Source organism: Vombatus ursinus, unplaced genomic scaffold, assembly GCF_900497805.2.
Source record: "Vombatus ursinus unplaced genomic scaffold, bare-nosed wombat genome assembly UNPS02014782.1, whole genome shotgun sequence".
Lineage (NCBI taxonomy): Eukaryota > Metazoa > Chordata > Mammalia > Diprotodontia > Vombatidae > Vombatus > Vombatus ursinus.
The window spans coordinates 372,783-386,601 of NW_020954560.1; the positions used below are offsets into that span (position 1 = coordinate 372,783).

At 43.4% G+C, this 13,819-nt stretch overlaps 1 protein-coding gene across 9 annotated transcripts in view; it reads right to left on the reverse strand.

Annotated features, from left to right (window-relative positions):
- Positions 1 to 13,819, reverse strand: part of LOC114046382 (myomegalin-like) — a 243,814-nt gene that overhangs the window by 42,574 nt on the left and 187,421 nt on the right. For all 9 annotated transcript variants that reach the window (XR_003569505.1, XM_027866699.1, XM_027866695.1 and 6 more), the window contains 5 exons: positions 11,419 to 11,611; positions 10,343 to 10,459; positions 6,681 to 7,200; positions 3,884 to 4,119; positions 1,103 to 1,154 (listed from right to left, as the gene is read on the reverse strand). Coding sequence is in view for 8 of the 9 variants with exons in the window: in XM_027866699.1 (XP_027722500.1) it covers positions 1,103 to 1,154; positions 3,884 to 4,119; positions 6,681 to 7,200; positions 10,343 to 10,459; positions 11,419 to 11,611 (1,118 nt within the window). In the remaining variant the exon portion in view is untranslated. The remainder of the gene's footprint in view (positions 1 to 1,102; positions 1,155 to 3,883; positions 4,120 to 6,680; positions 7,201 to 10,342; positions 10,460 to 11,418; positions 11,612 to 13,819) is intronic.

Below are 13,819 nucleotides of genomic sequence, written 5' to 3' on the forward strand. Positions count from 1 at the left end.
CTCTGAGTCCATCACCTCTGAGTCAAAAGGTAGATAACACTCAATCTCCAGTCCTCTGGAATTGTGGTTCATCATTGGACTGATCAGAGTTCTTAAGTTTTTCAAAATTGTCTTTACAATGCTGTTATTATATAAATTGCTCTCCTAGTTCTGTTCATTTCACTCTGCATCAGTTCACATGAATCTTTGCAGGTTTTTCCTGGAATGGTCCCCTTTATTTCTCACAGTGCAACAGCATTTCTCTGCATTCATATGCTATTATTTGCTTACATTCATATGCTATAATTCGCTCAATCTGTGTGTGTGTGTATGTGTGCGTGTGTGTGTTTGGATAGATAGAAAGACAGAGAGACAGGCAGACAGACAGATAGATAGATGTACATGTTGTAGAAAGGATGTTACCATTAAACAGTTACCAAGATATTAGAAGGCCAATGATATTTACAGAAATATCTGGTTCTCACTTGGGTCTTCAAAAAGAAAACGCAGATCAAGGAATGATATTTAGTGATTATGAAACTTTGGGCATGTAAATCAACTTCTCTGAGCCCAAACATCCTCATCTATAAAATGAGGGTATTGAACAAGATGATCTCAGGGCAGCTAGTTGGCGAAGTACATACAGCACCGGTCTTATAGTCAGGAAGACCTGAGTTCAAATTCAGCCTTAGACACTTGCTAGCTGTGTGACCCAGGGCAAGTCACTTAACCACAACTGCCTCAAAAAGAAAAAAAAAGAACAAAATAATCTCCGGAGCCCTTTCCAGCTCTAGATCTAAGACCAAAGGCTTCTTTCCAAGACTACACCATGCGTCTTCATTGTCTAAAGTCTCCTGGGGCCTACTTAGTTGATCTTTTAAATCTGACTTAGGTTACTAAGCTTGAAAAATGAATAGGCAAATGAAAACAGATATGATGATGTCAAAATAAAGGGAAAAAAAGCAAGCTTTCTACACAAATGAAAATGTTTACATGTGTAAAGAGCAGTCTCTATTTTTCAGCCATTTTTCACTGTTGTAGGAAACACAACTGTCTTTAACCTCTCCAGTCTCCCTTCTGTTTAAAAGAGGTCACCCATCACTCAGTCATAGTTTAAATTTACCTGAGGGCCAGTAGATCGTGGCTTGAATGATCATCCACCTTTCCTCGATCCTCTGGAAACAAAATCCAGATAGGTTTAATTAGAAATAAAAAAAAAAATCACCCTATATATGCAGGTAAACAACGGGGGCTACTTGGAAGAAGAGAAATGATCCCCTTCGCTTGGATGTGGGCTGGGGGTGCTCAGGGCAGGTCACCTTCCAACACACTTTCATTCTCCTTTCATTGTTTGATGGTCTTCAGGGGAACTGGCCGGGTATACTTCATAAGGTCATGTCAATAGGTAAGAATTTCAACAGGGTGAGAGGTTACTCTTGCTTCCTTCCCAACTCTTAAGGACTATGGTAATACGGGAATCCTTGCTGGTTTTCAGGGCCTGGAGAGGTAGATACTGTTTCTCTATATTCCCCCTTCTCTTACTTGTTCCCACTCCCCCACCCCCACTCCCTTTTCTGGAATACCTAGAAAACTTCCAGCTCCCTAGTGAATAAGATGAGACTTTGCCCTTCCCAATAAACACCTATTGGGGGTGGGGAACCTGCGGCCTTGAGGCCACATGTGGCCCTTCTAGGTCCTCAAGTGGGACCTTTTGACTGAATCCAAATTTTACAGAGCAAATCATTTTATTAAAGGGATTTGTTCTGTGATGTTTGGATTCAGTCAAAGGTCGAACCTAAGGACCTAGAGGGCCACATGCGGCCTCCAGGCCGCAGGTTCCCCACCCCTGGCTTAGTGTAATGGTGCACCAGATCCAAGGGATGGTCTCTCTAAGGATCAGTTTGGCCTCCCTCTTCCCCAATCCTGCCATAACCTGAAGATCATGGTTTCTGAGGCTCTGGTCACATCCTCTCTTGCATCTGTTCTCCCTGTATCTTTGTATCACTTTGCAGGTGTCTGTCAGGTGCTGCCCTTTTTGGGGGGGGGGCAGTCAAGGGTGTTGACCTAGTAACCTTCCTTTGGTGACCTGTCTTTTCACCCTGAGGTATCTCCAAAGATAAACCATGTAAACTTTCTGGCGTGGATTAAAACATGCCAAATAAAAACCTGTTGGCTTTCCATCACGGGCTGGTTTAATTCTTCTGCAAAGCCCCCTTCAAATCCCAGAGCAGTTATAACAGACTGGAGACAAGGACAAAAAAAATCCTCATAAGGAAACCCACAGCTTCACAGTCCTGCCATTGGCCTGGTCTCAGATGCATGGCTTCCCTTTTGGTCTCTGAAGAGTATTACAATCATAACCATACTTGTTGAAACTGGTAGGACAGACCCACCCATCCCAATTTTGTCCTTGTCTTTTAGGCAAATCCATAACCCCACACCCCCCTAATCTTCCCAAGCCCATGTCTTATTCTTTCTTTGCTGCTCACTATTGAAATTAATTTCATAAAAAAGTCTTAACTCCCATTAGTAATAATCATATGCCACCTTATATCCATATTATACTTTACTATTTGTAAGAATGAGGTGATATCTCCCTCCACCCTTAGTAAAACATAAACTCCTTGAGGGCAGGCATTATTAGGTCATTTTAAAAATCTTTGTTCCCCAAGCACTCGACACACAGTGCCCTGCATGTGGCAGGCAACTTGAGATAATTATTGAATTGAATTGAGAAACTAAGCTGCAATGGCATTATAAGCCCTCTCCCCAAATGCCTAGCAGTATTGTGTATCTCTCCTTGCTCCCTCTGCCATCACCTGGCCACTCCTGGAGAACCAAGCATCATCACACTCCATGCTATACTCCTGACTTTCCACGTGCTATAAAAACCAAGTTATTCACTCTGGAAGCCCCCTCTAGACCCCTGGACTGCTTACATTGGAAGTACCCCCTGTTCTTGAGGACCTCTCCCTTCTGATCAGCTGGTTCCTCCTGGAACCTCCATCTTAAGGAGGGCCCGGCCAACCATGTCAGCATTCCCCTCCGGGCTTCACTCCTAATTCTACACACGGGATTTTTTTCTAGCATTCCCCCTTCTCCCTCCCACCTGCTGGGTGCCTGAACACCCACCCCTTTCTTTTCAGCTACCTCGTAAGTGTCGTCTTCCCCTATTAGGATGTAAACTTCTCAAGGGTAAGGAGTGTCTTTCTGCTTGCATTTGTATAAAACTGCCAAGATCTTAGGAGAGACTCTAGAGCTGATGCCCGGCAAGCACGCTGTGCCCTGAGCTTGGTATAACAACAATCCTTTGCACTTCTCTCTGGCAAAATCACATAATTATTGCATTGCTTCGGCCAGCACCAGGTGTTCTCCGAGCTCAGACAAGCACCTGTAGGACCCATGTTCCGATCACGAAGCCCTGCTATGAATCAGACTTGTCTCGTTGTTGCTGTTACCTCTCATTGTATACATAGCCACTATATAAGTATTGAGATCTCCCCACACCCTCTCGGGTTTCCCCAACTAGGGGCAGGGCCCCAGCACATGTCCTTGCTTGCAAGCCATTTCTCTCACTTTGAAATTAAATTTCTGTTTGATTCCTGACTCTCCTGTCTCTGGCCCACTGTGTTCGGCTCCGGCCATCCACAGGTTAGAGGCTGTGATTGACTGACAATACACTCTTAGTACAGTGTCTGGGACAGAGTAACTGCTTAATAAATGCTCGTTGACTTGCTCCTATCGACCGATCGCTTTCTTCCAGTCGGCTCCCCTGGTCAAATGTCTAGGAACCTAGTAGAACCAGGTACAAAAAAGGCTTATCATGGAAGCACACTTATGTCGGGGGTGCGGTGGGTTTGAAATGGGCTAAATATCTCTAGCAGATGCCCACGGGACAACTTACTGGTGTTGAGTTTACTGGTGAGTCTTTCTGCTAACTGGCTCCCCTGAGCAAGCTGCTCCCGGAAGCTCTGTCCCAAGTAGTAGTCAATGTCCGTGCCTCGGAGGAGGTCCTCAAAAGACTTAACAGTGTCCTTGAGGTGCTGGGTGAGGATATGGCACACACCTCTCCCTTCCCGTATCTTCTGGCGCAGATGGGACAGCTCTCTGGCCTGAGCCTGGATCAAGGAGTCGTATTTCCTGATGCGCGAGGGAGGGGGAATGAAGAACGAAGGTGAAAAGGGAGGTTCATGTTATTTCTTGGGATGCTGGGAGACAGTCTGCTAGTCCCCACGGAGATCCCCTTCCTGTCCTAGGCAGAATTTTGTCACAGACACTGAGAATCAGCTGTGTCAATGGGCCATGAGGAGAAACCAAAGGATAACAATGAAAGGAACATACCCAATCCAACTGACTCTAGAGCTCGGGCCTTTGGAGGCCTCTAATAAGGAAAGGAGAGTACCCAATCCAACTGACTCTAGAGCTTCGGCCTTTGGAGGCCTCTAATAAAGAACAAGGAAAGTACCCAATCCAACTGACTCCAGCGTTTGAGCCTTTTCACTGTAACTAAGAAGGCCCGCCCTCAAAGAGAAGGTGACTCTCGGATGCCGCCAAATACCCTGTACTCCCACATTTAGTGGGGTGAGGAAGAAGATGAGACACATCGACCCTCCCCCCTTTACACTTTAATACTAACTTACACATGTGTAGCACAACAATCCTGTGTGATAAATAATGCTTTACTATCCCTATTTTACAGATAAGGAAATCGAGATTTTAAGAGGGAAAGTGACATGCCTTTAGTCATACTAAGCTGCTAAATGTTTGGGGTGGGATTGAAACCCACCCCAAGCCCAATCCAAACCCAATGCTCTATCCATTATATTTTATTAAACCAGTATAATATATATAGATATAGATATAGATATAGATATAGATATATAGATATTATATTCTGCTACCCCACAAAGAACTTCCCTTGTCAGGATGTCAAGAGGCAGCATGTCGTAGAAAGAGACAGAATGCTGGACCTGCAGTGGGAAAATCTGGATTCAAATCTTTCTTTGCTGGGCAAAGTCCTAGGCAAGTCACTCAACCTCTGTGCCTCAGTTTCCTTATCTGTAAAATGAGGGGGTGTGACTTAAATGCCTTTAAGGCTCCTTCTAGTTCTCAGTCTAGGATCCTACTTGTAAAAACTCCTCCTTTACCACCTCTTTGTTCCCACAAGGAAAATCTAGTCCTATAAAAATAGCTCAAAAGGATTTTAACTGCTTTCTCTCTCTTGGCTATATATACATTCCATCACACCGTAAGTACTCACTGGGTTTATAGAGTGGGTGAATGCAAAACTGTGTATATATATATATATATATATATATATATATATATATATATATAAAGAACAATAATGTGTTATAAGGGAAAGGGATGATGCTGTGGCCCCAGGGATTCTTGGATCTTAAGGTCTTGAAGAGTCACCAGTAAGAAGGTGAATGAGGCAAAGAGTCAATTTAGCAAACAGTATGAAGTTTCCACTGTTTGCAAGGCTGGAAAGCTTACGTTCTCCTGAAAGAAGAAGCCAGAATTATCATAGAATGAAATTAACACAAGCCCATAGCTAATGTTGAAATATGTTTTACCTGACTCCATATTGCTTTCATTCTCAATGGGTGGGGGAAGAGTAGGAGGGAGGGAATTTAGAACTCGAAATTTTTTTTAATGTAATGTTTTACATGTAATTGGGAAATATTTAATGAAATAAATTTAAAATATATTTTTAAAAAGTTAAAAAAATAACCCCATGGGCCAGCAAGAAGGTAATTAGTAGTAACCTCCCTCTTCATCCTACTCTACACCTCAAAACCTCTTTGGGTACTAACCCACCCAACCCAATCCCAGAGAGCATTGCAGTGAAAAGAACACAATGTTTGTAATCAGACACCTGGCATCAAATCCTGGCTCTGTCACTAACTCCCTGTGTGATCTGAGCAGGTCCCTTCCCCTCTCCAGGCCCCCTGTTGTTGTTTGTCCTTCAAACTAGAAGAGGACCATGGCATCAGGGAGGTGATGCCCATGACATGCAAGTGAATTGGGTTTAAGTGAGGCAGGGCTGTGCAAAGAAACCAGCCTCACTTTCTCCTCTGTAGCCATCTGGGTCCAGTGGACAGATATAGATCAGGGGGACTGGAGATGGCCCAGGAGGCAGTGGGGAACCTTGGCCTTTTCAAGCTAAGGTCTTTAACAGGTCTCAGGTTTGACTTGAAGTAAAACTCATTCAGTGATTAAAGCTTAATATGAAGTGAGGCAGAGAATGGCTTCTTACCTAGTAAAATAAATAAATAAATGAATGAATAAACAGATAGATTGATAGGTAGATAGGTAGGTAGGTAGAGAGAGATTAGATAGATAGATAGATAGATAGATAGATAGATAGATAGATAGATAGATAGATAGATAGATGACTGAATGAATAAATAAACAAATGAAAATAAGAGGGAAAAAACAGATCTGAGAGGGAAAGAACCTCAGGGTTTCTGGCCAGAACAGAGATAATTGCTATTTACATTCATTCTGAGCCAATCAAGGCCCAAACAATGACCTAGAAGGACTTGGCCAGGGACTTACTGTTGCCCAGTAAAATGAGGGTCGTGGAGTGGATAAGACCTCTGAGGTCCCTTCCAACTTTAAATCGGTAATTATGCTCCCAACTCAAACTCAGCCTTCCTCTGGTTCTGCCCTCCTGAAATTGGTTTCCCCCTTACCCTGGCCAGGTGGCTGATTTCAGCTCCTCCGCCAGCTTCCCTTCCACCTGGGATTTCGGAAGTTGGGCCTCCAACAGGGATACTCTCTGGATGAGTTTCTCCAGATCTTTTCTGGCCTGCATCTCAGGTGGGCAGAAGACCCCCATGCCATCAGATTGCCACCCCTCATCCTCATCCGTGAGGCTGTGGGATGGGGAGGACGTGAGATCACCACCCTTCAGCTTCATTTTTCTGGGCCTCTCCAGGCTAGAAGCATAGTCGCTGGTGACAGAGAAAGAGCGCACTCGGCATTTGAGATTCTGGATGACCTTGTCTGAGTTTTGCAGCCTCGCTTTCAGGTCTCTGATGTGCTGCTGGAGGACAGCAATGTCCTCTGATTTTCCATAGTCCAAGAAATCCTTCTGTTTCCCCAAGGGCTTCTTCAGAGGGGAACTGGTCAGTGCTGACCCCAGAAAATTGTACTGAGAGTGTAAGCCCTCGGGTAGCCTGGCGTCGCTGAAGACATCGTGCTCTTCACACTCTGTGAAAGACAAAAGAATTTACACTTAAGTCGCATTTCATGGTCTATAAAAACAAATAAAATATATAATAAATAAAAATAAAATTTACCCACAATGACCTTGTATGATAATATAACAGAGAATTCCAGTTCTTGGGCAAAATCATTTGGTTGGTTGGGAGGAGCCAGAGACCTTGGGACAAGTCAAGGCTACTACCTGCTGCCATTTCTACTGGGACCCAAGAGACAGGAGTGATGATAAGGGAATACTGAAGTGCTCTGACCTGGGTCGCAGTAGAAAGAGTGCTGGCTTCAGATGAAATCAGTTCAAACTGCTTTGTCAGTTACTTAACTACCTCCATCACCTTAATCAAGTCACACCACCTCCTAGAGTTTCAGTTTCCTTATCTATACAAGGAGTGTTAGATTATCAATCAATCAATCAACAAGCACTTAATAAATACTTAAAATATGCAGGTACTGTGCTAAAACTCTGGAAGTACTAAGAAAAAGCCAAAACAGTCCCTGCCCTCAAGGAGCTTCCATTCCAGTGAGTGAGAGGACATATACGTAAATCAGTACATACAAGGTGGATTCAGAGAAGACAAAAGGTAGTCAGAGAGAGAAATGTACAAGCCAGGAGAGGTAGCCCCACCGTGAGTGGGTGTGATAAAAACGTAGACCCAATCAAGGAGACTGAGAAGGAAGAGAGAGACAGGTAGGAGGAACACCAAGACAGAATCCTTGAAAGGATGAAAACGCAGCTGAGTGTGCAACAAGAAAAGCTCGGCAGCGGTGTCAAATGATAGGGAGAGGCCAAGAAGGATTAAGGCGAATCAAAGGGATTTTCTTGGCAAACATACTAGAGTGGTTTGCCATTTTCTTCTGCAGCTCATTTTACAGAGGAGGAAACTCAGGCAAACAACATTGAAGTGACTTGCCCAGGGTCACACAGTTGTTAAGTGTCTGAGGCTGGATTTGACCTCAGAAAGAGGAGTCTTCCAGACTCCAGGCCCAGTACTCTATCCGCTGTACCACCTAGCTGCCCAATATCAATAAGAGATTATGACTAACTTTAAAGAGAGCTATTTCAGTTGGATGCATTCAGAAGTCAGACTGCAGAGAGTTTAGAAGAGAGTGAGAGGAGAGGGGGAAGAAGCAGGAAGCATAGATGAACTTTTCAAGGATTTCAGCTTAGAAGGGAGCAGGGCTATGGAATGATATTTTGCAGACCGTGGTAGATTGAGAAAGGAGAATGTAGCCGGAGCAGGAGTGGTGTCTTGGGAGAGCATGGAGGGACTGATGAGTTTTAGGTGGAGAAAATGCAAAGATAAAAGATTAGGATCATACCAGGGAAATTCAGCGCTCTCCAACAGGGAAGTATAATATTTGGGGATGATGGCGTGATGGAGGATTTGCTCATCCCTGTGTAGCTAATGCGGAATGAGCATGGACATGAGAAGACAAGATATTTAAGGGAACACCCAGCTCTAAGTCCATGACCCAATAATCTTCTCCTCAGGGGAAATTAAAAATAGGCAGTTGGTGCCTCAGTGGAGTGAGCACTGGACCTGGAGTCATGAACACCTGAATTCAAATTTGGCCTCAGACACTCACTAGCTGTGTGACCCTGGGCAAGTCACTTAACCTATGTTTGTCTCCGTTTCCTCCATTTTAAAACAGAGACAATAATAGCACCTCCCTCACAGAGTTGTTGTGATGATTAAAGAAGATGATATTTGTAAAAGGGCTTAGCACAGTGCCTGGCACACAGAAGGCGCTATATAAATGCTTATTCCCTTTCCTTGACCCTCTCCTCAGACTGCCAGTATCTGAGGTGTTTCCCTTCCCTGCAGCAGTCCTCACTCTTTCTCTTGCCAGGTAGAACCACTCTGGGGAGGAAGCATTCTCCCCAGTTCCAAGGATGTTGGTCCTCTGGGACCAAGGTCCAGGGACCCCTTCTTAGCTATGGCTCTGGAAGGATGCAGTTAAAAGTATTATTATCCCCGGTTTACATCTGAGCAAACTCGAGTTCAGAGGGGAAGTGCCTTGACCATGGTCACCAAGCTAGTAAGTGTCCGTCGGATTCCAAGGTCATTCTGGTATGAACCTTTAAGGAGGCAGGACCTTCAATGTGGGACAGGGAAAAAGCTGGTTAAGACACTAGACAAGCCTCATATTTTTATTTTGAAGACTTTCCCAAGAACAGCAGGATAAATGGTTAGCCAGGAACCAAAACCTCCACAGTCCTACAATATTCCAAAGACTCAAAAGTTCTTCCGTATCAGTCACTGACAAGCATTTTTTTTAATCTTCTATTTTTATTCTGATTCTAGGGAAATCAATTGATTGGGTATTTTATGTCTTTCTCATTGGCAGCATCAAAAACATGATGTTAAGACTATACGAAACTAGCATACATTCCTTTTTTGAGATAAATGATATGTCAATCTTCTGTTTTTATATCACCTACATTTCCCAATGTATCCCTTTCCCCCTTTTCCCCACTCTCTGACAGCCATCACTTATGACAAAAAAATTAAGAGGGAAAAAAACATTTTAGCAAAACTAACCAATATGTTAAAAAATTCTACTTATATGTATGTATATGTGTGTAAGTATATATATATGTACATATATATGTATGTATATGTATATGTAGTATTTCATATCCACAGTCCTCCACAACTGCAAAGAGTAGGGGGTGCCCACCCTCTTTCTCTCCTTACACTGGCCTCCATAAAAATACCCTCTGTCCATAATCATTTCACATTATTGAGCTGATTGGTGAAGGAAGAAGGGCAACTTTGCTAAAGATCTGAGTGGCAAAGCTGGCTTTCATGGAAGAAGATACGCACAAGCATACGCACACCCACCTCCTCTCTGTCTCTGTCTCTCTGTCTCTTTCTGTCTCTCTGTCTCTGTCTCTCTTCTCTCTCTCTTTTGTCTCTCTCCTCTCTCCTCTCTCTTTTTCTCTCTCCTCTCTTTCTTCTCTCTTTCTGTCTCTCTTCTCTCTCTTCTGTCTGTCTCTCTCTCTCCTTTCCCCTCTTTCTCTGTCTCCTCTCTTTCTTCTCTCTCCCTCTCTCTCTCTCCCCCCCTCTCTCTCTCTCTCTCTCTCTCCCTCTCTTTCTCTCCTCTTTCTCTCTCTTTCCATTTTTTTTACCAGGGCTGGTGGTTTCTTCTCGCTCGGCCTCATTCTCACTCCGGCCACACGTCTCGTATCCCAAGTCCTGGAGATCCACCTGGACCTGCTTGCTGTCCTGTTTCACCCCGGGCTCACCTGGCCGAGAAGAGAGAACGGTTGTGTCTGTCACAGCCTCTACTCCCTGTTTGTCTTGTAGCATCATCACTATCATCATCCCAGACTGACTGGGCATCTCACTTCTGGAGCTCGACACATGATTTGTTCAGACTCTTACACAAGAAGTTACTTCCTGCTCCATCCATCACTGATGGGGGAGAGGCCTCCCTCACAGGACAACTAGAAAGAGTACCAGGTTTGAAATTGGAAGACCTGAGGGAGGGCTGTGCCATTTGCTAGCTATATAACAGCAGATACAAGTCACTTTGCTGCTCTGAGTCTCTGTTGTCCTCATCCAAAAAATGGGTATTTTTTTCCCTACTTACACCATCTACCACATGGAGTTGCCATCAAACTTAAGAGAGTTGGAAAATACATAAAAAAAAATGTTGTAACCATGTAAGGTGTAACTTTAATGAGCCCTGCGTTAACGCTTGCTTTTGCTCAGATCCATATATTATTCAGGCACTTGTTTTAGGTTTCAGCTCTGAAGATGGGTGAGGAGAACTTAACTGAGGAACAAACTGGAAATCTTAAGTGATCCAGACCAGCGGTCATGCCATCAGTTTGTGAAGGACGATAGACTGGTATGTATGGATGAAGAGGGGTCCATTAGCCTGCCCTTAGAGAGGCAGAATGGCCTTTATCAGAAATCCAAAAGTCTGAATTTAGCTCCAGTCCTGCTTAGAACACAAACTGGATCGAATTGCTTCAGATCATTGAGCCTCAGTTTTCCCATCTGCAAAATGGGGTAAAAAAAATTCCCTTTTTCCTCCTTTCCAGAAATATGGGAAGGACAGAATTAATATAAAAGAATTTTTTAAAAGCCTATAAAGTATTTTGAGCTCTTCAGAGAAATCTAACATATCTATCTACTACTAACATCTAAGGTAATGCACAATTCATCAATTTGATGACTTTATTAACCCAGAACTTACGAAACAAGACTCGGTACTGCTCCAGCTGGCTGGCCTGGACTTGGACGGTAGCTTCGGACACCAGCAGTTTCTCCTGGAGATCTTGGTAGCGTTGTCTACACTGTTCCAGCTGGGTGCGGAGCTGGTGAGTTGGCCCCTGTGGACTAGATTCTGCTGGTGACCCATTGCTACTGAACTGGCCTTGGCTGTCCACCTGAGAGAGCCAAAAAGGGAGGGTTTGTCAATAAAGAGACTCAAGAGAAGAAGGGGTATTTAGACCGGAAAGTATAAGATACTGAGCAGGTGCCTAATTACTGTCTTTAAGGATGGGAATGGTAGTAACATGTAAGAGCGCTCATGCTTGGCAGATTCAGGCTTAAGGTAAAGAAAAAAGCTTCTAAATAATTAGATCTGTACAAAAATGGAACAGGCTGCCTTGGGCGGTGGTGAGCTCCCCAAAACTAGTTTTCAAGCACAGACTGGATAGCTATTCATGATTGTAGTTAAGTAGTGCAGTGGATAGAGCACTGGACCCAGAGTCAAAAAGACCTGAGTTCAAATGCAGCCTTAGACATTTATTATCTATGTGACTTAGGAAAAATCATGTAACTTCTGTTTGCCTCAGTTTCCTTACCTGTAAAATGAGGATAATAACAGCACCTACCTCCCAGAATTGTTGTGAGCATCAAATGAGGTAATAATGATAAAGCACTTAGCAAATCTGGGCAGCACATTTAACAAGCAGAGACATCACCTTGCTAACAAAGGTCCACAGAGTCAAAGCTATGGTTTTTCCAGTAGCACTGTATGGCTGTGAGAGTTGGACTATTAAGAAAAGCTGAGATCTGCAGAATTGATGCTTTTGAACTGTGGTGCTGGAGAAGACTTTTGAGAATCCCTTGGACAGCAAGGAGATCAAATTAGTCAATAATTAAAGAAATTAATTCAGGCTATTCCCTGGAAGGCCAAATACTGAAGCTTAAATACTTCGGCCACATAATGAGAAGATAGGACTCATTGGAAAAGACCTTGACATTGGAAAAGAGTGAAGGCAAAAGGAAAAGGGGACTCCAGAGGATGAGATGGATAATGTCATGGAAACAATGAATGTAAATTTGGACAGACTCTATGGTGGAGATTAGAAGGATAGAGGATAGAAGGAGGATAGTAGGATGGTCCATGGGGTCATGAAGAGTCGGACATGACTCAGTGACTGAACAGTGCTGGGCACATAGTAGGTGCTATATAAATACTGGCTATTATTATTATTGTTATCATCCTAAAATGAGCCTAGGAAGTATTAATCCATCATTCCTACTCATTCCCACCCCCAGAGTTAAATTCTAGAGTAGGGAGAGAGAGATTGTAAAAATACTTACACAAAAGAAGTAGCCAACATTTATCTTTTGAACAAAATTAGAAAAAACATCAGTGAAAACAGTAAACTCTAAGAGCTCCATCGTTAGAGCAAGGAGCAGAGTCAGGAGGCCAGCAATGAGGGCAGTGAGCTGAGTGTTAATATATAATCAGAGGTATTACATAGACTCATGCCAATTGGCTATTATACCTGGTACAGTCAGCCTGCCTAGAGGGGCCACTCGCCAACTTCTAAACTACTACTACAACTACTAAAATGAGATACTAGATGTGCCTTAGAAGGTGACTGAGTTCCCGATCACTAAAAATGTTTAAGTAGACGATTGTCAGAGTTAATAAAGGAGAACAGAATCACAGAACTTGACAAGTTGGAAGGGATATCCACATTCTTTTAGTCCATACACAAGAAGATTCCCCACTCTAACATACCCAACAAAGTAGTCATCTGACCAGTTTGAAGACCCACCACTACCACCTCCAGCAGATTAGGAACCCATCACCTTGCAAGGCAGGCTGTTCCACTTTTGGACAGTTCTAATTAGAAAGTTTTTCTTGATTAGTTGCCTCTTTGCTGCCTCTAATTGGCTCCTGGGTCTTCCCTCTGAGTCTAAGCAGAATAAACCTAATCTCAATTCCATATAACAAAGCCTTCAAAACTTAAAGACATCTCTCATGTCCTCCTTGGGTCTTCCTCTTCTCCAGACTAAATAGGTTTTTGTTGTTCAATCATTTCAGTCCTGTCTGACTCTTTGTGACCCCATTTGGGGTTTTCTTGACAAAGATACTGGAGTGGTTTGCCATTTCCTTCTCCAGCTCACCTGACAGAGGAGGAAACTGAGGCAAACAGGGTTAAGTGGCTTGATCAGGGTCACATGACTAATAAGTGTCTGTGGCTGGATTTGAACTCAGGAAGATGAGTCTTTCTGACTCCAGGGCCAATGCTCTATCCACTCGTTGCCCCAAATACCTAACGTGTAAGACTAAATCATTAAAACTAAATATGTATTATGAATTAGATAATGACTTGAGTTAAACGACCTCTAAG